This window comes from Lithobates pipiens, unplaced genomic scaffold (assembly GCF_037356315.1).
Source record: "Lithobates pipiens isolate NorthernLeopardFrog02 unplaced genomic scaffold, aLitPip1_a1.2 Scaffold_8, whole genome shotgun sequence".
Lineage (NCBI taxonomy): Eukaryota > Metazoa > Chordata > Amphibia > Anura > Ranidae > Lithobates > Lithobates pipiens.
In genome coordinates, this window is record NW_027507903.1 from 414,319,198 (window position 1) to 414,343,566 (window position 24,369).

Genomic DNA, 24,369 nt, shown 5'->3' on the forward strand with positions numbered 1-24,369 from the left:
TTTATAACCACTTTAGGGTAAGCTCCTCCTTTTCGTGTAGTACATACCAGGTTTAAGTCGCCAAGGGCACAAAGGGAAAAATAGTTGCATGTGTTATTCAAAAATGTATTGTTTTATTGCAATTAACTATTTCAGCCTAGGTTTCTAAGCTCTTCCTAAAAACAAGTTCACATTTTTCAGTGGGTAAATGTTTGTGTGTGTGTGTCTGTATAATATTTACATGATGTATAGTATTATATAATAATTCAATAATAGTAAATGATAACAGTAAAAAAAAACATATTGGTAACCTGTTCTGGATTTTGTTGTTTCCCTATAAACCCTATAAACCACTCTTTTCTAACCTTGTGTTATATGCCACTGCCCCAACCTTGTCCTGTAACCCACTCACGCCAAACTTCTGCTATGACAGACTCAGCCTAACCCCGGCCTGTAACCCACTCTCCCTAACCTTGACCCGTAACGCACTCACGCCAAACTTCTGCTATGGCAGACTTAGCCTAACCCCGGCCTGTAACTCACTCTCCCTAACCTTATCTGTGACCTACTTCTTCTAACCTTGTTGTGGGGCTATTTACCCCTCACCTTCCCCTTATGACACACTTCCCCCATGTGACCCACCCACCTGGATCCTCCAATGACCCATTTCCCTAATCTTTTCTTGTGACCTAATCACTCCTTACCTTCCCCTTTGAGTCACACTCTCTAACCGTGTCTTATTTTTCATAGAAGTTTGGAAAAACCGAATGGGCTCTATAGTTATTGAACCAATTATTTCTACGCAGGGATAGTGAAATTTGAAAATATTGAAATATTGAAAATATTGAACTGAGTTGAACTTTCTTGCTTTATTCAACATTTCCAAAGAAATTCATGTCCACAATAATTCCACTAAACATATAGCATATACTGTACATACAATACACAGTGTATTTTGTCTTTGGTTTACCAGAAAATCATTGCATATTTATCAAAAGCAAATCTAGCACATACCATGTCACAAAATCCAGTTGACATAAAAAAGAACAGAGCTTATAGAAATAGTTTTCTCTTAAATTTGAATTTATTTGCTTAAACTAAGAACCAACCATCATCTTAATCTTAGGCTAAAAAGCATTTAGAACAATGGAAGAAAGAGTGTTCCATGGGGTGCAAAGTTACTTGTTTTGTGCCCGTTGTTAGGAGAAAATCAGAAAAAATACTAGAAAATCATACTAATGAACATTAAAGGACTGTGTTTCATTTTTTAATCAGTTTTCGTGACAGAACTGATGAACCTTATTTAAAAGGTCCCTAAATCTTAAATTGTATTTATGAAAATAGCTCTAAAATGTTGTAGTACCCGATTTCCACCTCAGAGCGCCGCTGTTGAACCAATAAGGGAAGGATGTGAGAGATGCATGCCTCTATGAGACAGGCAGTACAACTGCAAGAGTGAATATAGAGCATTTCTGCATGAGATGGGAGTGCTTCAGGTCTAATAAAGAAGAAAATATTCTGGCATTTGAATTCAGTTAAGGATTATACATTCTACGAGGAGTTCCTTTCATATATTTCCAACAACAGATGAAGAGGCTGTCTTGAAAATGCATCAACCACAATCACCCCTGGAAATCAGATGGCAAGTAGTGATTTCATTATTTTTCTGGTTGTGTTATTCAGTCTCTGCTCAGATTCATTATTCCATTGTAGAAGAAATGAGGAAAGGTTCAGTTGTTGGTGATTTAGTGAAAGATCTTGGAATGAATGTGAAGGATATCACAGCAAGAAAACTCAGAATTGTGTCTGATGCTTCTGAAAAATATTTCAGTATTAATCTGGAGAATGGAGACCTTTTTATTGCAGAGAGGATAGACAGAGAGACACTGTGTGGGGCTGCAGCTGATTGTGTCCTGACCTTTGATGCTGTGGCTGAGAATCCTTTAAATGTGTTTAATGTTAAGATTGAAATTCAAGATATAAATGACAATCCACCAACATTTCTCCATGAAACAATTAACTTAGAAATAAGTGAATATGTTTTACCAGGAGCAAAGTTTGTTTTGCAGAAAGCTGAGGATTTGGATATAGGAATTAATACACTGAGAAGCTACAAGCTGAGTCCAAATGAGCACTTTGCCTTAGGAGAAAGGATCAGCTCTGATGGCAGTATATTTCCTGAGCTGGTTCTAGAAAAGCCTCTAGACCGAGAGACACAAAATTACTATGAACTAATTCTATCAGCTGTCGATGGAGGAAATCCTGTACAAACAGGCACAGCAATGATTAAGATTACCATCATTGATATAAATGATAATATACCTATATTTACCCAAGAAGTATATAAAATAAGCATTAAGGAAAATATACCTTTTAATTCTACAGTTCTACAAATCAGAGCAACTGATGAAGATGAAGGAGTAAATGCAAAAATTATATATTCATTTAGTACTCGGGCAAATAATATTCTCCAAATGTTTACAATTAATCACAAGAACGGAGACATTAGAACAAAGGGACATTTAGATTATGAACTGAAAAAACACTATGAAATATCTGTACAAGCCATGGATGGAGGGGGCCTGGCTGCCCATGCCAAAGTTTTAATAGAGATATTGGATGAGAATGACAATGTTCCTGAGATAACCCTCACCTCCCTGTCTTCTCCTATTCCTGAAGACACATTACCTGGAACTGTGGTGGCACTGATTTCAGTTCGTGATAAAGACTCAGGAGAAAATGGAGAAGTTCAGTGTCAAATCATTGGGGATATTCCATTTCAATTAGTGTCATCTACCAGTAACTTTTATAAAATTGTTACAAAAGATACTCTGGACAGAGAAAAAATTTCATCATATAACATTACCATTCAAGCATCTGACAAGGGTTCTCCACTTTTGTCTTCTGTAAAGGTTGTCTTTTTGGACTTGGCAGATGTTAATGACAATGCACCTATTTTTGAGAAGTTGACTTACACAGCATTTGTACCAGAAAATAATTTACCAGGAGCTTCCATATTCCATGTTCAGGCGAAAGATATTGACAGTGAAGAAAATGCAAAACTGACTTACTTTATAGTAAGTAATGACAAAGATCGCATATCCTTGCATGTATCTATAAATCCAGTGACTGGAGTCATGTATGCGCAAAAGTCATTTGATTACGAACAACATAAAGAATTCAACATTCAGGTCATCGCTAAAGACAATGGTTTTCCATCACTGAACAGCAGTACAACTCTAAAAATGCATGTGGTAGACCAGAATGATAACCCACCAGTCATCCTATACCCACCAAGGGACAGTGATGGCCCTGTCTTTGAGATGGTGCCTTGGTCATCTGAACAAGGGTCCTTGGTATCAAAAGTGGTCGCAGCGGATGCCGATTCTGGGCACAATGCTTGGTTGTCTTATTTTTTGCAAGTTTCTGAGCCATCACTTTTTACTATTGATCAGTACACTGGGGAGATCAAAACATCACACGTTTTTCATGATAGAGATTCTTTAAAACATAAGGTTGTGGTCATAGTAAAAGACAATGGCTCCCCACCCCTGTCTGCTTCTGTGACTCTAAACCTGGTGATTGCTGATAATTTTCAGCAAATAATTCCTGAAATAAACAAACAGCCAAGCAAACTGGACTCTCAGTCGAACTTACAAATGTACCTGGTAATCGCCTTGTCATTGATTACTTTTCTGTTTGTATTGACTGTGATAGTCGCTGTGGTCTCCAAATGCAGAGAGCCCAAATCTTTGCCTTACTTTGGCCCTGCGAATACACAATTATATCATACTGTAGATCCCAGATTTATTTCCCAGTTTAACAATGGAACATTGCAGCTGCCCTACACATTCAGTATTTGTCCAACTCTGGATTCTTCGGACCAGGAATTTGCTTACCTAAAAACTCAGCAGTGTGTTCCAGTTGTTCCTGTAGACAAACTCATTGATGCAGATGATTCAGGAATTGGTAATGAAAACATAAGAGACCCTATAGCTGATGACAGTCTTATTTTGCAGGTATGTTGAAACTCTGATATTTAATTACTCTGAATTCTGCAAGACAATGTCGCAGATATGTTTGTTATAAAGGCTGTATTGGCTCAACAGTGATGGTAAATCAGAGGAGGTCTCTAATAGTTTAATATTTTATTTTATTTTAATTATTTTGTAAATTGAAGAGCTACAGTATTTTATTTTCTCAGGATAATGCCACAATTACTAGACCATTATATAACCAGTACTCTTAGTGCATCCCATACCTGCTTTAGGTTTCTAGAATTGCACAGAGGACCAGATTCCCTGGTTATTTACTGTAAATGACTATAGCCTTTAGTCATGTTCTTCAGAAAAATACATACGCATACAAAAAGTGCTTTATGGGTGGTTTAAGTATAGTGGCATATCACTAATGATTGAGAGTATTTACTAAATAAACTATATTATGTATACTTAACTACTGTATAGACAAATATTTGATGTTTGTGGAAAAAATATTTAAAGTTGTCATTCTAAGGGTGTAACTATTAAATATATTTGGTCAGGGTTCTGCACATGAGTATTAATAGGTAAGTTTCCTTTTCAGCAACATTTGCATTAAAAATTATGTTTAACCACTTAAGGACCGCCTCACACCGATGTACGACAGCAGAATGGCACGGCTGGGCACAAGCACGTACCTGTATGTTGCTCTTTAAGTGCCCAGCCATGGGTCAGCCCGACCCGGTTCTGAGCTTCGTGACCATGGCCGCGGGACCAGCGGACCGATCGCGGCTGGTGTCCCGCGATCGGGTCACAGAGCTGAAGAACGAGGAGAGGTCTGTGTAAACAAACCTCTCCCTGTGCTTCCTACTGTGGCTGTCACCGATTGTCCTATATATTGATATAGGGAAAGACAATCAGTGACATCACATGCCAGACCACGCCCCCTACAATAAAAAACACATAACACCATACATAACCCCTACACTGCCCCCTAGTGGTTAACTCCTTCACTGCCAGTGTCATTTACACAGGAATCATTTAAATAGCACTGATTGCTGTATAAATGACAATGGTCCTAATAATGTGTCAAAAATGTCCGATGTGTCCGCTATAATGAAGCAGTCACAATAAAAATCACTGATCGCCACCATTACTAGTAAAAAAAAATATTAATAAAAATGCTATAAAACTATCCACTATTTTGTAAACGCTATAACTTTTGCGCAAACCAATCAATAATCGCTATTTGCAATTTTTTTTTTACCAAAAATATGTAGAAGAATACGTATTGGCCTAAACTGAGGAAAAAAAAGTTTTTTTATATATTTTTGGGGGATATTTATTATAGCAAAAAGTCAGAAATATTGCATTTTTTTTTCAAAATTGTCGCTCTATTTTTGTTTATAGCGCAAAAAATAAAAACCGCAGAGGTGATCAAATACCACCAAAAGAAATCTCTATTTGTGGAAAAAAAAAGGACGCAAACTTTGTTTGGGAGCCATGTTGCGCGACAGCGCAATTGTCAGTTAAAGCGACGCAGTGCCGGGTCGCAAAAAAAAGGGCTTGGTCCTTTGGCTGCAAATTGGTCCGGGGCTTAAGTGGTTAAAAGGAACACATATCCAAAATGCTTTTTATCATTTCTGAAAAAAAATGCTAATTCTTAAGAGCAATAATCAAAACCAACCAATCACAATTCCTGATATTACAATTAATAAATTAAAAGATTTAATAAAATATTTACAAAAATGTGAGGGGTATACTCCCATGTGTGAGATACTATATATATATATATATATATAGATATATATATATATATATATATATCTATATATATATATGATTTATATTAAAACTAAGCTTCTTGTGAGTTCCTTAGTGCATGCAATCAATTAGCATGCTATATCCCACCTCATAGTGTTTAGAAATAGGAGGGCATGGAAGAGGAGGGAGGGGAGTGTAATTTATCACTGTGTATACACCCACCTGTTTGACTCTATAGTCTTTTGGGCTACAAAGATAACAGAGAAATGTGTGCATACGCCCACCTGTGTGCCCTTCAATTTCAATCCTCTTTTATATTGACTCATGGAAAGGAACTGAAACTGGAGCATGCTCAGTAGATGACAACGGCTGGTCTACACAATCTCAGGCTGCAATGGGGACACAAAGAAGATGGGAGGGACAGTGAACAGCAGGATAAACCAGGTATATTTCACTCTACACAAAGCAAATTTTTCAGGGGCTTTGTGAGTATGCACACTCTGTTATATAAATTGTAATGAGAGTTTTTCATAGCCTGGGTTTATTGACAATTTAAAGCATTCCAAATATTAAACAAAACACATTAGGCTGCAGCCTAATTATATATCAAAGTCTGACCTAACATAAAAGTTCATTATTAAAGATACGAAAAGGTTGCTGTTTAGCTTAACACTTTCTAACAGTTCTTTCATGTGACTATAGATAAACTTTCACCCTCTGCAACTTATCAAGCAACAAAGAGAACATAATGAGGCACTATAAGGGGGACTTGTTTACTAAACATAAATGTGTTGTACTTGAAGTCTAGTGATTTTACATTTATGTTTATCCTCTTCTCAATGGCCGTAAGCTTATATGCGGTCTCTCGGCGGGTGGGCTTTAATGCCAAGAGACAGCATATATGCTGCCCTATGTAAACATTTCTGTGCTGGGAGCACTCTGCGCACTCCCAGCACAGTCACTGACGGGGACAAGAAATCTCCCAAAGCTTAGTTGCGATCGGGAGCTTTCCAATCATGTGACCACTGTGGCAGCCAATTACAGACAGCGAAGGGTAGTGGGTTAAATATCATTTTGCATAGTTACTGGATGTTCTACTGCCTTTTTCAAATTGTCCATGCCCCACCCCATGTCTTGCAGACTGTATGTAGTTTTTTGTTTTGTTTTTACAACCACAGCCCTTCTGTCTAGGAGGGCTCAAGCTTTGTTTAGGTTTTTTCCTTGGTGATCTTCTACATGCTATATTGCGATACTGGCTTGCGGGTTCAGGGATGACATAGTCTTGTAGATTCTGGTGCTAGTGAAGGTCTTAGCTTTATTAAAGAGGAATTCCAGGTATGGATGTTTTATACATAGTTACAGCAGTCCACACAGACCAATGTAACTATGTATATACCATACCGAGCTTCCCAGGAAGATGGAAATCACTGAAATGGTGATCACCAGTACAGTATTTTCTGGTCCCATGCTGAATGACTGGCCTGCTGCATTCTGAACATAGAATGTAGCTATGTACAAAATATACCATACCTGGAATTCATCTTTCACTAATGCTTCACCCAGATCAGCCCTTTTTATAGCCTTTTGACAAACAAGTTACAATGATGCTGTCTGGTCACTAGAAGAAGGGGGAATGAGGAAATACTTCCTCCTGACTTCAGCTGATGACATAATCATAGGTAGGCAAAGTAATTTGACAAGCTCTCAAGGACAGCTTTTTACTGATAGAAGTTTTTTTTTTTTTTTTTTTTTACGTTTTCAAGGTTTCTGTATATTGTCAGGGCATGTCAGTAATTTTTTCATGCAGACCTGTAAAGTCACTGAAAGGTCAACTTTAGGAAGCTCAGCTCAATAAACCCTTGTAAGCCTGGAATGCCTTGGGAGTCTAATGGCAGGCATCAGAAATTTAAAGACATTGTGAAGCTTTCTCTTTTTTTGTTAAAATAACAAAAGAGGTTTATACTTTTTATACCTGCTCTGTGGAATGGGCAAGCAGTCCCTTACCCTCTCGTCTAGAGTCTCTCAGCAGTGCTGTCCATTCCTCCTCTACTGCATGCCCCCCTGTGGCAAGCTGCGTACTATGGGGGCACATGTGTAGGCATGCTCCCAAACTGGGCTGTGTGCACCCATAGACACACACATCATGGCCCGCCCATGCCCACTGCTCCCTCTTCCCAGGATTTGACTGACAGCAGCAGAATAAGCCAATGGCTCCTACTTCTTTCGGCATCCCCCGTGATAAGAGGAAGAGGGGAGAGAAGAACTGCAGCCATGCTCAACGCTGGATTGAGAGAAAACTAACTGATTTGGAAGGGGAGGGGACACAACAACTAGTAATATGTTTTTAACCTTAATGCAGGAAATGTATTAAGGTAAAAAAGCATTTTATATTTAGAACCGCTTTAGGGTAAGCTCCTCCTTTTCATGTAGTACATACCAGGTTTAAGTCACTAAGGGCACAAAGGGAAAAATACTTGCATGAATTGTTCAAAAATTAATTATTTTATTGCAATTAACTATTTCAGCCTAGGTTTCTAAGCTCTTCCTAAAAACAAGTTCAAATATTTCTGTATGTATGTGTTTGTGTGTGTTTATATAATTATTACATTATGTATAGTAATATATATTAATACAATAATAATAATACATGATAACAGTAAAACAAACATATCAGTAGCCAGTTCTGAATTTTGTTGTTTCTTTTTAGGAAGCTATGCCATATAAACCATTATTTTCCAACGTTGTGTTGTATCCCACTGCCCCTGAACTTGTCCTGTGATCCACTCACACCAAGCTATGACTGACACAGCCCAACCCCATCCTGTAACCCACTCTCCTTAACCTTGTCTGTGACCTACTTCCACTAACCTTGTTGTGTGGCTATTTAGCCCTCACCTTCCCCTTATGACCTACTTCCACCCATCTGGATCCTCCAATGACCCACTTCTCCTAACCCTTTCTTGTGACCTATTAACCCCTTCCCATTTGAGTCACTCTCCCTAACGGTGTCTAATTTTTCATTGAAATTTGGAAAAACCTAACGGGCTCCATATTTATTAAACCAATTATTTCTACACAGGGATAGCAACATAAGAAAATAATGAATAGGTATAATTCCACCAAACATATATAATACACTATACAATATACAATATGCAGTGCATATTTTCTTTGGATTACCAGAAAATCAGGGCATATTTATCATAAGCAAATCTTATACATACCATGACACAAAATTCAGTTGACATAAAAAGAAGAGTTTATGGAAATTGTTTTCTCTTAAACTTTAATTAATTTGCTTAAACGAAGAACCAACCATCATCTTAAACTTAGACTAAAAATCATTTAGAACAATATAAGAGAGAGTGTTCCATGAGGTGCAAAGTTATTTGTTCTGTACTAGTTGTTAGCAGCAAATCAGAAAAAAATGCTAGAAAATACTAGAAAATCATACTAATGAACATTAAAGGACTGTATTACATTTTTAAATCCATTTTCATGATAGAACTGATGAAGTTTGTTAAAAAGGTCCCTAAATTTTATATTGTATTTATGAAAAAAATCTAAAATGTTGTAGTTCCTCAATTACACCTCAGAGCGCCGCTGTTGAACCAATAAGGGAAGGATGTGAGAGATGCATGCCTCTATGAGACAGGCAGTACAACTGCAACAGTGAATATAGAGCATTTCTGCATGAGATGGGAGTGCTTCAGGTCTAATAAAGAAGAAGATATTTTGGAATTTGAATTCAATTAAGGATTATACATTGTACAAGGAATTCCTGTCATATATTTCCACCAACAGAAGAAGAAGCTGTCTTGAAAATGCATCAACAACAATCACCCCTGGAAATCAGATGGCAAGTAGTGATTTCATTATTTTCCTGGTTGTGTCATTCAGTCTCTGCTCAGATTCATTATTCCATTGTAGAAGAAATGAGGAAAGGTTCAGTTGTTGGTGATTTAGTGAAAGATCTTGGAATGAATGTGAAGGATATCACAGCAAGAAAACTCAGAATAGTGTCTGATGTTTCTGAAAAATATTTCAGTATCAATCTGGAGAATGGAGACCTTTTTATTGCAGAGAGGATAGACAGAGAGACACTGTGTGGGGCTGCAGCTGATTGTGTCCTGACCTTTGATGCTGTGGCTGAGAATCCTCTAAATGTGTTTAATGTTAAGATTGAAATTCAAGATATTAATGACAATCAACCAACATTTCTTGACGAAACAATAAGATTAGAAATAAGTGAATCTGCTTCACCAGGAGCAAAGTTTGTTTTGCAGAAAGCTGAGGATTTGGATATAGGAATTAATACACTGAGAAGCTACAAGCTGAGTCCAAATGAGCACTTTGCCTTAGGAGAAAGGATCAGCTCTGATGGCAGTATATTTCCTGAGCTGGTTCTAGAAAAGCCTCTAGACCGAGAGACACAAAATTACCATGAACTCATTCTATCAGCTTTCGATGGAGGAAATCCTGTACATACAGGCACAGCAATGATTAAGATTACCATCATTGATATAAATGATAATATACCTATATTTACCCAAGAAGTATATAAAATAAGCATTAAGGAAAATATACCTTTAAATTCTACAGTTTTACAAATCAGAGCAACTGATGAGGATGAAGGTGTAAATGCACAGATTACATATTCTTTTGGTACCAAGGCAAATAATATTATCCAAATGTTTACAATTAATCACAAGAATGGAGACATTAGAACAAAGGGACATTTAGATTATGAAATAAAAAAACACTATGAAATATCTGTAAAAGTCATGGATGGAGGGGGCCTGGCTGCCCATGCCAAAGTTTTAATAGAGATATTGGATGAGAATGACAATGTTCCTGAGATAACCCTCACCTCCCTGTCTTCTCCTATTCCTGAAGACACATCACCTGGAACTGTGGTGGCACTGATTGCAGTTCGTGATAAAGACTCAGAAGACAATGGAGATGTTCAGTGTCAAATCATTGGGGATACTCCATTTCAATTAGTGTCATCAGCAAGTAACTTCTATAAAATTGTTACAAAAGATACTCTGGACAGAGAAAAAATTGCATCCTATAACATCACCATTCAAGCATCTGACAAGGGTTCTCCTTTTTTATCTTCTGTAAAAGTTGTCTATTTGGACTTGACGGATGTTAACGACAATGCACCTATTTTTGAGAAATTGGCTTTCACTGCAGTTGTACCAGAAAATAATTTACCAGGAGCTTCCATATTTCATATTCAGGCGAAAGATATTGACAGTGAAGAAAATGCAAAACTGACTTACTTTATACTAGGTAGCAGTAATGAAAAAGATCCCATATCCTTGCATGTATCAATAAATCCAGTGACCGGAGTCATTTATGCACAAAAATCGTTTGATTATGAGCAACACAAAGAATTCAACATTCAGGTTATTGCTAAAGACAATGGTTTCCCATCACTAAACAGCAGCACAACTCTTAAAATTTGTGTGGTAGACCAGAATGATAACTCACCAGTCATCCTATACCCAGCAAGAGACAGTGATGGCCCTGTCTTTGAGATGGTGCCTTGGTCATCTGAACAAGGTTCCTTGGTATCCAAAGTGGTCGCAGTGGATGCGGATTCTGGACACAATGCCTGGTTGTCTTATTTTTTGCAAGCTTCTGAGCCATCTCTTTTTACGATTGATCAATACACTGGGGAGATCAAAACATCAAATGTTTTTCATGATAGAGATTCTTTAAAACATAAAGTTGTGGTCATAGTAAAAGACAATGGCTATCCACCCCTGTCTGCTTCTGTGACTCTAAACCTGGTGATTGCTGATAATTTTCAGCAGATAATTCCTGAAATGAACAAACAACCAAGCAAACTGGACTCTCAGTCAAACTTACAAATGTACCTGGTGATCGCCTTGTCATTGATTACTTTTCTGTTTGTATTGACTGTGATAGTCGCTGTGGTCTCCAAATGCAGAGAGTCCAAATCTTTGCCTTCATTTGGCCCTGTGAATACACAATTATATCATACTGTAGATCCCAGATTTATTTCCCAGTTTAACAATGGAACATTGCAGCTGCCCTACACATACAATTTTTGTCCAACTCTGGATTCAATGGACAAGGAATTTGCTTTCCAAAAAACTCAGCAGACTGTTCCGGTTGTTCCTATAGATAGTCTAATTGATACTGATGATTCAGGAATTGGTAATGAAAACATAAGAGGCACTATAGCTGATGACAGTCTTATTTTACAGGTATGTTGAAACATTTACATAGTCAGCATTCTTTAACACAATGTTGCATATATGTTTGTTATAAAGGTTGTGTTGACCCATATAGTTTTGGAAAATCAGAGGAGGCCTGTAATGATTTTATTTTAATGATTTTGTAAAACACTAATTACAAGAAATTCTCTTGGTAATAGCAAGACGTTTCATACAATGGAGATTGTAAACTCTTGTGACCATAAGGCACCCATAGTTACTAGACCATTAGAAGACTAGCACTCGTAGTGCATCCCATAACTCTTTTAGTCTTCTGGCATTGCACAAGAGACCAGACTTCCTGGTGTGATAAATGGCCTTAGCCTACAATGTGGTTGCATTGCTCAGAAAAACATATCAAATTCAATAAAGAAAATTATTTTTTTATGGCTTTTTTAAGTTATAGTGTCACAACACTAGTGATTGGCTGTATTAAAAAAATAAATGATATGATGTATACTTACCAATAGACAATTATATTATGTTAATGGAAAATAACTTAAAGTGGAAATAAACCTTCCTATCCTTTATAGCTAAGGAGGGTGTCATATTAGTCGTTGCCTGCACATGTGATCAGCTATGACACCAGCCATTTGATGGCTTGACAGTTGGGTTGAGAGTGAACATAAGCACAACAGACACTAGAAACTGTAGCCGTTAATATTTATGGAATGCTAAAAAGTTATAGGGGCTTTTAAACTAGGTGTTGAGGGAGGGTCCAGATGTAGAGATAGCCAGCATTGAGCAAGGTTTAGTGGGTAATATTGGTGCCATTATTAGTAGGGTGACTAGAATCCCAAAAACCAAGGTAAGTAAGCTGGCAAATCCAAATTGCAGCCTCATAACAATAAGGAAATAGTATGCCACAGGACACAACTATGAGGCTTGTATACCAACGCTAGAAGTCTAGCTAATAAAATGGGAGAACTGGAGTTGCAAATGTACGAGGTGGATTCTGATTTTGTGGGCATTTCAGAAACTTCATTCGACAGCTCACATAATTGGCTGGCAATCATTCAGGGGTCTTCCCTATATTGTTGGGATAGAGAGGGTAGGAAAGGGGGAGAGGTATACCTATACGGTATATATAGAATTATATGTAAGTGAACGTGAGGGATGACATCACTAATGGAGCAAGGGAGGAGGTGGAAATCTTTATGGGTGGAGCTCCAAATGGAGGAAAATAATGGCAAAGTAAATGTGAGCTTGGGGTACAGGCCCCCTAACCTGAGGGAGGAGGGGGAGGCCGACCTCCTATCACAGATTGGAATGGTGGCAAGGCTGGGATATGTTATTATAATGGGGCATTTTAATTATCCTGATATAGACTGGGCAGATGGAACCGCTCATTCGTCTAAGGCTCACCATTTTCTAAATGTCTTGCTGGATAATTTCATGGCACAGTTGGTGAATGAACCAACAAGACATAATATACTACTAAACCCAGGGCTCGACAAAACCCGGGCGCCCGGTCGCATTTGCGACTAGAATTCCAGACCTGGCGCCTGGGGCAGCACAGCTGGGGGTATGCTGTCTCCGCGCCCCCCCCGGCGCGATCGCGTCGGGCCGCGCCGCCGCCGGCCGGTAATTTAGCCCCCGGCTTTGAGGCCTTCTACGATCCTATGGTTCCTTCTGTAATCTGGCGCCCTCTTGTGGTGGCCGTTGGAATTACAACCAGCAATGCTAATGGATGCAATGCTAATTTTCCCTGCCTGCCAGCCTATCTTCCTTCCCTTTACTCAGAACCCCTAAAAATTATATATATATTTTATTCTAACACCCTAGAGAATAAAATGGTGGTCGTTGCAATACTGTCTGTCACACCGTATTTGCACAGCGGACTTACAAGCGCACTTTTTTGGGGAAAATGTATTTAATAAAAAAAATAAAATAAGACAACAGTAAAGTTAGCCCAATTTTTTTTAATATTGTGAAAGATAATGTTGCGTAGAGTAAATCGATACCAAACATGTCATGCTTCAAAATTGCGCCCACTCATCGAATGGCGACAAACTTTTACCCTTTAAAATCTCCATAGGCGACATTTAAAAAATTCTACAGGTTGCACTTTTTAAGTTACAGAGGAGGTCTCTGTATTTTTTTTTTATTTTAACTTTTATTTTTATTTTTTTCACTGTTCTTTAAAAAAAAAAATGTGTCACTTTTGTTCCTATTACAAGGAATGTAAAAATCCCTTGTAATAGAAAAAAGCATGACAGGTCCTCTTGTATATGAGATCTGGGGTCAGAGAGACCTCACATCTCAATTTACACTAAAATGCAATTTTTAAAAAAAATTGTCATTTGAAAAAAATAAATAAAATGTCCCTCTAAGAGCTATGGGGGGCAATGACTTGGAGACAGGTGAGGGGCTTGGGGCTATCTTCCCCTCACTTGTCTCCATGTCAGGCCAGGGACAGGTCCAGATCGCCGTCACGGACCCGGCTCCTAACTTTTTTAGCTGGCTCCTAGATTCCAAGCAAATTTGTCAACCCCTGACTAAACCTAATGATTACAAACAATATAGACCTGATCAGGGATTATGAAATACGGGGAAACTTAGGAAGCAGCAACATCTGGTCAATTAGATTCAGTATAAATCACAGTAATAAGAAGCACAAGGACACTGAATTTTCAAAAGAGCCAACTTCCCCAAATTGTGCTCCTTGCTAGACCATATTAAATGGGATAAAATCCTACAAACATGGAACACTGAAGAAAAATGGGAACGATTTAAGAGCATACTAAATTTAGTATTGGCCAGTGTACTTCAACGGGAAATAATTTTAACGACTTCAGTTTCGGACCATTTGGCTGCCCAAAGACCAGAGTGTTTTTTGCGATTCAGCCCTGCGTCGCTTTAACTGACAATTACGCGGTCATGTGACGTGGTTTCCAAACAAAATTGACGTCCTTTTTTCCCCACAAATAGAGCTTTCTTTTGGTGGTATTTGATCATCTCTGCGGTTTTTATTTTTTGCGCTATAAACAAAAAAAGTGGGACAATTTTGGAAAAAAAAAAGCAATATTTTCTACTTTTTGCTATAATAACATTTTTTTCCTCAGTTTAGGCCGATACGTATTCTCCTACATATTTTTGGCAAAAAAAATTGCAATAAGCGTTTACTGATTGGTTTGCGCATAAGTTATATCGTCTACAAAATAGGGGATAGTTTTATGGCATTTTTATGAATTAATTAATTAATGGCGACGATTTGTGATTTTTATCATGACTGCGACATTATGGTGGACACATCGGACACTTTTTGCGCTATTTTGGGACCTTTCACATTTATACAGCGATCAGTGCGATTAAAAATGCACTGATTACTGTGTAAATGTGACTGCCGGTGAAGGGGTTAAAAAACTAGGGGGAGCTGCAGGGGTTAAGTGTGTCCTAGGGGGTGATTATAACTGTGAGGGGATGGGCTATGTGTGACACGACACTGACCACCGCTCCCGATCACAGGGCGCTGTGATCAGTGTAAGTGTCACTAGGCAGAACAGCATATCCCCATTCTTCCTCTCCATGAGACAATCGCAGGTATCGATGCAGACATCAAGTCCATGGGACCCGCAAGCACACTCACAGAGCTCTGGCAGGGTTGAGCTCTCCGCTAGCGGCGCGTGACCACACAGCGGCAAATTTAAAGGGACGTACCTTTCTGTCCGTGCCATTCTGCCAACATAAATGTTCGTGCGGTGGTCGGCAAGCGGTTAAAAGAGCTAAAATAAATCCTGGGTGGCGAAACTCTAACGTAAAAATGTATATAGAGATAAAACAATAATTCCCCACTCTACAAGACTCTGGTCTGGCCGCATCTTGAGTATGCCGTCCAGTTCTGGGCACCAGATCTGAAGAAGGATGTGCTGGAGCTGGAGAGAATCCGGAGAAGAGCAACAAAGCGAATAAAGGGACTAGAGCAGTGATGGCGAACCTTGGCACCCCAGATGTTTTGGAACTACATTTCCCATGATGCTCATGCACTCTGCAGTGTAGTTGAGCATCTTGGGAAATGTAGTTCCAACATCTGGGGTGCCAAGGTTCGCCATCACTGGACTAGAGGATCTCAGCTATGGGAAAAGACTACAAGCATTGAACTTATTCTCTCTTGAGAAGAGACGCTTGAGAGGGGATAGGATACCGATCTATAAATACTGTACTGGTTATGCTAGCATAGGGAAAATACTTTTCAGTGAAAGGGAATTTAAAAAGACACACGGCCATACACTTAGAAGAGAAGTGGTTTAACCTTAAACTGTGTAGAGGAGTCTTTACTGCCAGAGCGGTAAGGGTGTGGAATTCTCTTCCACAAGCAGTGGTATCAGCAGGGAGCTTATAAAGTATTAGTTGGAGTATGTCTTAAATGTATTAGTGTATTTAAATCTGTTAGCGTATCTATTACTCCCCTCCCCAGGACTAACAATACTGTTGTCCAAAGATGTCCCCTGTGTTATTTCATCCAGAGTGGGGGCACTCTAGTACAGAAGGCGTGTTACTGGCCTGGTCACCAGGTGAAAACAGAGGGGGGAAAAGTCTAAAAAACAAAACAAATAAAGCCATCGCATTTAATAAGTGGTAAGCTGCAATATATAAAATGTTTAGTTTGGGGTTTTAATACTGCTTAAAGCCCTTGTACACACGGTCGGACATTCTGACAACCAAATCCGTTGGATTTTGTCAGACGGATTTTGTCCGAAACTGTTGCATACACACGGTCGGACAAAGTTGTCAGAAAATCCGATTGTACATAACGTGATGAGGTTATTTCGTTACAACGGGACTACGTTCAGGCTAGTAGCCAATAGCTTTGGTCTAGGAATTTGATCTGAGCATGCGTGGCACTTTGTCCGTTGGAGTAAGCTACACATGATCGGAGTATGTCCGATCGGAGCATGTTGTCAGAAAATTTTATAGACAAGTTGGAAAACTTGGTCCGTCGGAATCTCCGACCGTGTGTACAAGGGCTAAGAGCAGCTAATCACAACCTAGTAAACCTAAGCTACATAGGAATTGGCCCTTAAACTGGAAATTCTACCATTTTTATTTTTAGTAGAGAAGAGCATTAATGCAGCGAGGGTGGGTTAGAACCCCTGCCAGGTTTTATTCGCAGTCGCTGTCGGCCTTTGCTGACTTTTTCTCACTTATTCTCATGGTGAAAAGGTGATTTTATTGCTATCTGTGTCCTGTTCCAATGACCACAGAAAATAGAGATTTCCCATATATACATTATATATATATATATATATATATATATACAGGCCGTGCAAGGAGAGCATTAATCAGAGAAGCAACCAGGAGGTCCATGGTAACTCTGGAGGATCTGCAGAGATCCAAAGCTCAGGTGGGAGAATCTGTCCACAGGACAGATATATTATACTCAGTATATGTACACATAAATATATACTGTATTGTAGTTTGACCTGGATGTAAATGTTTATTAGCATAACTAATGAACTAAGGAACCCTTTTGATGTAAAATGGACCTTTCAATGAACAGTAGTCATAATATTGTACAGCTGTAGCACTTTTCAAATATACACATTAAACACACCAAACTTTTATTATATTAGTGTTTATCTCACTAGGTGCATAAGGGGGTTCTCTAAAATGTCAGGACATAGTTATTGACACAGGAGACATTAGTACTTTTCTAATAGAGCCTGCATGTGACCAGAAATAAACTTCCACTCTCTGCAACTTAACAAGCAACAAAGAGAACATAATGAGGCATTATGAAGGTGATTTAGTCACTAAACATAAATTTGAGCTATTTGAAGTCTAGTGAATTTACTTTTATATTTGAATATCATTTTGCATAGTTGCTGCTTATTCCACTTCCTGCAATTTTCAAATTGTCCATGCCCCACCCATCTCTTGGAAATTGCCCTGGAAGAATTCCAGGAGTGAATATTTTATACCTAGTTACACAGGTACAGCTTGGGCCAATGCAACTATGTAAATATCATACCTGGACTATCCCCCTGGAAGCTGGAAATCACTGAAGTAGACACTGCTAATCCAATGATCTCCACTTGCTTCCAGATCACGTGCTGAGCAGTCAACCTGCTGTTTACTGAAAACAGGAGGTCAGTTGTTCAGCAAGGGCACAATTCAGAGAATGCTTTGTTTGTTCTGAATGAATTCAAAATGTCACCTGATTGGGTGAGGCAGAGAGGTGTGGAGGTGACATTATGCTCTCTACCACATCTAATCAGAGAATGCTATGCATTCATTAAGAAAATGCAAAGCATTCTTCTGAATGGCAGCCATGCTGTGCAGCCGCCCTCCTGTGTTCACAATGCAGTAGACCACCTGCTCAGCAAGGGGCCTGAAAGCAAGTAGAGACCATTATAGTAGCAGCATCTACTTCAGTGATTTCCAGCTTCTAGGGACCTCAGCGAGGATTGTGTATACACAGTTAAGTTGGTCCAAGCTGGGTCAATGTAACAATGGATAAAATATTTATACCTGTAATATATTTTTAACTAATGGTTGACACATATCAGCCTTTTTTGCAGTCTCTTATCTTGTAACAAAGTTATAATGGTGCTGTCTGATCACTAAGAAGAATGAGGAAATACTCCCTACTACCTGCAACTGATGACATACATTTAGGTAAGCAAAGTAATTTGACAGGAGCTCCAGGATGGCCTTTAATTGATACAAGCTAGGGCTTTTTCCCAAAGTTAATACTGTTTCTGTATATTGAGGGAGGCCTTTGGTAGGCATCAGTAATTGAATGTAAGCTCATCCTTTTCATGTAGTACATGTCAGGTTCTAGACAACAAGGGCACAATGGGGAAAAAGAATGCATATTTTGTCCAAAAAGTCCTTATTGTATTGCGGTTAACTATTTCAGAGTAGGTTTTTAAACTCTTTTAAAACATGTGCTACTATTTTTGTGTGCATGTGTTTGTATAATAATTACATGAAGTATAGTATTATATAATAGTGCAATAATAGATAATAACATTCAAATAAACATATCAGCACTCTGTACTGGATTTTTTGGTTTGTTTTTAGGAAGCTATGCTCTATAAACCACCCTTTTCTCAAATTGTCTTGTATCCCACTGCCCCTAAACTTGTTTTGTGACCCAACCTCAAATTTATGCTGTTACCGGCTCAGCCCGACCCTGGCCTGTAACCCACTCTTCTTAACCTTGTCTGTGACCTACCCCCACTAACCTTGTGTGACTATTTACCCCTAATGTTTCCCTATGATCCATTCCCCCATGTGACCTACCCTCCTGGGTTCTCCTATGACTCACTTCTCCTAACCTTCTCCTGTGACCCTTTTTCCCTAACCTTTTCCTGTGACCTATTCACCCCATACCCTATCCTTTATTTTTCGAAGAAGAGATTTGGAAAAACTTAATGGTAATCAAATATTTTGAACCCATTATTTATAAAAATCAACAGCAAAATATAGAAAATACTGAGTAGTTGTAGTTTTTCCCTCTTGCCTAATTTATTTGACATTTGTGTCCACAGTAATTACACTAAATGTATAGTCTGCACTGTATGCACAATACATTTTATATCTCTTTGGTTCAAGAAAGGTGAGGGAATATTTATCATAAAAAAAATGTATCATATACCACATCACAAACTTCACATAAAAAATATGACCTTTATGGCATTTGTTTTCACATTAAATTGACTTTATTTGTTGTTTGAACTATGAACCAACCATGATCTTAATCTTAGGCCAAAAAACATTTAGAACAATATAAGAGTGTTCCATGCATTCCAAAGATACTGTTTTTTCAAGAGTGTCAGAAAAGTATATTAATTAACATTAAAGGACTGTGTGGCATTTTTTTTAAATCAGTTCTTGTGGCAGAACTGCAAACGCTTGTGTGAAAGGTCCCTAAATCTTAATCCGTATTTATGAAAATAACTCTAAAATGTTGTAGTACCCCAGCTGCACCTCAGAGCGCCGCTGTTGAACCAATAAGTGAAAGATGTGAGATATGCATGCCTCTATGAGACAGGCAGTACAACTGCAAGAGTAGATTTAGAGCATTTCTGCATGAGATGGGAATGCTTCAGGTCTAACAAAGAAGATATTCTGGCATTTGAATTCAATTAAGGATTATACATTCTACAAGGAGTTCCTCTTATATATTCCCAGCAATAGAAGGAACGGCTATCTTGAAAATGCATCAACAACAATCAACCCTGGAAATCAGATGGCAAGTAGTGATTTCATTATTTTCCTGGTTGTGTCATTCAGTCTCTGCTCAGATTCATTATTCCATTGTAGAAGAAATGAGGAAAGGGTCAGTTGTTGGTGATTTAGTGAAAGATCTTGGAATGAATATGAAGGATATCACAGCAAGAAAACTCAGAATTGTGTCTGATGTTTCTGAAAAATATTTCAGTATCAATCTGGAGAATGGAGACCTTTTTATTGCAGAGAGGATAGACAGAGAGACACTGTGTGGGGCTGCAGCTGATTGTGTCCTGACCTTTGATGCTGTGGCTGAGAATCCTCTAAATGTGTTTAATGTTCGGATTGAAATTCGAGATTTAAATGACAATCCACCAAGATTTCTCTATGAAACAATTAAAATAGAAATAAGTGAATCTGCTTCACCAGGAGAAAAGTTTGTTTTGCAGAAAGCTGAGGATTTGGATATAGGAATTAATACACTGAGAAGCTACAAGCTGAGTCCAAATGAGCACTTTGCCTTAGGAGAAAGGATCAGCTCTGATGGCAGTATATTTCCTGAGCTGGTTCTAGAAAAGCCTCTAGACCGAGAGACACAAGATTACCATGAACTAATTCTATCAGCTTTCGATGGAGGAAATCCTGTACAAACTGGTACTGTGCTGATTGAGATTGCCATCACTGATTATAATGATAATACACCTATATTTACCCAAGAAGTATATAAAATAAGCATTAAGGAAAATATACCTTTAAATTCTACAGTTCTGCAGGTCAGAGCAACCGATGAAGATGAAGGTGTAAATGCACAGATTACATATTCATTCAGTACCCTGGCAAATAACATTCTCCAGATGTTTACATTTAATCACAAGAACGGAGACATTAGAACAAAGGGACATTTAGATTATGAAATGAAAAAACACTATGAAATATCTGTACAAGCCATGGATGGAAGGGGCCTGGCTGCCCATGCCAAAGTCCTAATAGAGATACTGGATGAGAATGACAATGTTCCCGAGATAACCCTCACCTCCCTGTCTTCTCCTATTCCTGAAGACACATCACCTGGAACTGTGGTGGCACTGATTGCAGTTCGTGATAAAGACTCAGGAGAAAATGGAGACATTCAGTGTCAAATTATTGGGGATATTCCATTTCAGTTAGTGTCATCAGCAAGTAACTTCTTTAAAATTGTTACCAAAGATTCTCTGGACAGGGAAGAAATGTCATCCTATAACATCACAATTCGAGCATCTGACAAGGGTTCTCCTTGTTTGTCTTCTCTGAAAGTCATCTATTTGAACTTGGCGGATGTTAATGACAATGCACCTATGTTTGAGAAGTTGATTTATACTGCATTTGTACCAGAAAATAATGTACCAGGAGCTTCTATATTTCATATTCAAGCGAGAGATATTGACAGTGAAGAAAACGCAAAACTGATTTACTTTATTGTAAGTAACAAAGATACCATATCCTTGCATGTGTCCATAAATCCAGTGACCGGAATAATTTATGCACAAAAATCATTTGATTACGAACAACACAGAGAATTCAACATTCAGGTCATTGCTAAAGACAATGGATTCCCATCACTGAACAGCAGCACAACTCTAAAAATTCATGTGGTAGACCAGAATGATAACCCACCAGTCATCCTATACCCACCAAGAGACAGTGATGGCCCTGTCTTTGAGATGGTACCTTGGTCATCTGAACAAGGTTCCATAGTATCTAAAGTGGTCGCAGTGGATGCTGATTCTGGACACAATGCCTGGTTATCTTATTTTTTGCAAGTTTCTGAGCCATCACTTTTTACTATTGATCAATACACTGGAGAGATCAAAACATCAAATGTTCTTCATGATAAAGATTCTTTAAAACATAAAGTTGTAGTCATAGTAAAAGACAATGGCTATCCACCCCTGTCTGCTTCTGTGACTCTAAACCTGTTGATTGCTGATAATTTTCAGCAGATAATTCCTGAAATGAACAAACGACCAAGCAAACTGGACTCTCAGTCAAACTTACAAATGTACCTGGTGATCGCCTTGTCATTGATTACTTTTCTGTTTGTATTGACTGTGATAGTCGCTGTGGTCTCCAAATGCAGAGAACCCAAATCTTTGCCTTACCTTGGCCCTGTAAATACTCATTTATATCATACTGTAGATCCCAGATTTATTTCCCAGTTTAACAATGGAACATTGCAGCTGCCCTACACATACAATGTTTGTCCAACTCTGGACTCAATGGACAAGGAATTTGCTTACTTAAAAACTCAGCAATGTGTTCCAGTTGTTCCTGTAGATAAACTAATTGATGCGGATGATTCAGGAATTGGTAATGAAAACAAAAGAGACCCTATAGCTGATGACATTCTTATTTTGCAGGTATGTTCAAGCTATAATGTTTAATTAGTGTGTATTCGTTAAAACAATGTTGCAGATATGTTTGTTATAAAGGCTGTGACCCATACAGTGTTGACAAATCAGATGAGGTTTGTAATGATTTAAAATGTTCTGTTATTTGTGTTTTATTTTAAGGATTTTGTAAAATAATAGTTACCAAAAATTCTCTTGATAATAGCAAGCTGTTTCATACAATAGAGATTGTAGACTCTTGTGACTATAAGACGTCCATAGTTACCAGACCAGCACTCAGCATTTACAACTGAGTGTAGAGTCTTTGAGCATTTTTTCAGGGTTGTTTTGTGCATTTTTATGGGTGACTTGCACGTTTATATGCAGTGTTGGCATTTTTTTATCTGTTGCATCATTTGTTGGTAGATATTTCATCTTTTTTAGCTCTTCCATTGGCTTTCTATTTATTTTTTCCTAATTCGTTTTCATAAAAAAAAAAAATTTCCGTTAAGGTAAGGGGTTAGAGTTAAGGTTAGGTTAGGATTAGGAGTTGGGGTTAGGGTTAAGATTAGGGGTTAGGGTGTCACGTACCTTGGTTGGAGGCCAAGTTGAAGAGAGAGCTTCCCTTGTGGCTCTGGTCCGAGCACCCTTAAATGTGGTGACAGAGGTACAAGGCTCAAAGAAGCATAGGTGCTGGTAGCTTAATAGCAGGTGACTGCCACAGTCAGGGGCATAATCAAGGTGAGCCGGGGTCATCCACGGTAGGACTGCAGGGTGGTCAGGAGGCACCTACGTGTTAGTGCACACTGGATATTTGCCTGAGCCCATCTGTATGCTGGTACAGGTGTACGAGCATTAGATGTATGGGAATAAGCAGTAGCTGCAGAAGAATTTGCATTAGCTCTGTGTGAATTAGTATGAGCTGAACTAGCTTCCTGACATAGGGTTATTTATTTTTTGTTAGGGTTAGGGTGCTAATACTACTACTACTTCTACTAATAATAATAATAATAATAAATTAATAATTAAATGTTAAATAAATACACAAATAAATAAATATAAACTTAAATAATAACAAATAAATTCAATAAATGAATACTAAGTAATAGTAAATAAATAATTAACCCAGAAACCTTAAAAAAAAGTAAAATAATAATAATAAAAAAGTAAACACCCTAACCCTAATGCCTTGTACACACGGTCGGAAATTCCGACACAAAATGTCAGAATGGATTATATTGTCGGAAAATCGTGTGTGGGCTCTATCGGACTTTTTCCGTTGGAAATTCAGATGGAAAAAATTTGAGAGCAGGATCCAAGTGCCAGGCATGCCATGCATGCTCAGATCAAATTAGGAGACCAAAGCTATTGGCTAGTAGCCTCAACATAGTCCCATCTTAAATTACAAACGTCATCACGTTCCAAACGATTGGATTTTCCAATAACTTTGTCCGAACTTTGTCCACAAGTTTAGGACAAAATCAGTCGGAAAAAATCCGATGGATTTTGTTGTCGGAATGTCCAAGGTATAACACAAAATAAATAAATTATTATTAATATTATTATTATTATTATTATTATTAATAATAATAATAATAATAATAATAATAATAATAATAACTAGGGCTGTGGAAATTAAAGATTAATTCCTCGATTAATCGTTAATTTTGTTGATCGATCAAAATTCTTTTGATCGGTACTCACCTCTCTGCTGGCTTCTGGGTCTTCAGGGAGTTCCTCCATCTGCTAACGAATGGAAGGGGGAGGAGTGCGGTGACGTTGAAGTTCTGATTGAACGTAACGTGTACGGTGGAGGAGCTACGCATGACGTCACCCACTGCTGCCCTACGG

At 38.3% G+C, this 24,369-nt stretch overlaps 2 protein-coding genes across 2 annotated transcripts in view; both read left to right on the plus strand.

The window, feature by feature from the left end:
• LOC143964340 (uncharacterized) overlaps positions 1 to 4,370 on the plus strand; it is an 18,213-nt gene extending 13,843 nt beyond the window's left edge. Inside the window, 1 exon segment of the mRNA XM_077474043.1 lies at positions 1,515 to 4,370. Coding sequence (XP_077330169.1) covers positions 1,515 to 4,007 — 2,493 coding nt within the window. The 3' untranslated portion in view covers positions 4,008 to 4,370.
• Positions 1 to 24,369, plus strand: part of LOC143962191 (protocadherin gamma-B5-like) — a 293,876-nt gene that overhangs the window by 103,880 nt on the left and 165,627 nt on the right. The window lies entirely within an intron of this gene.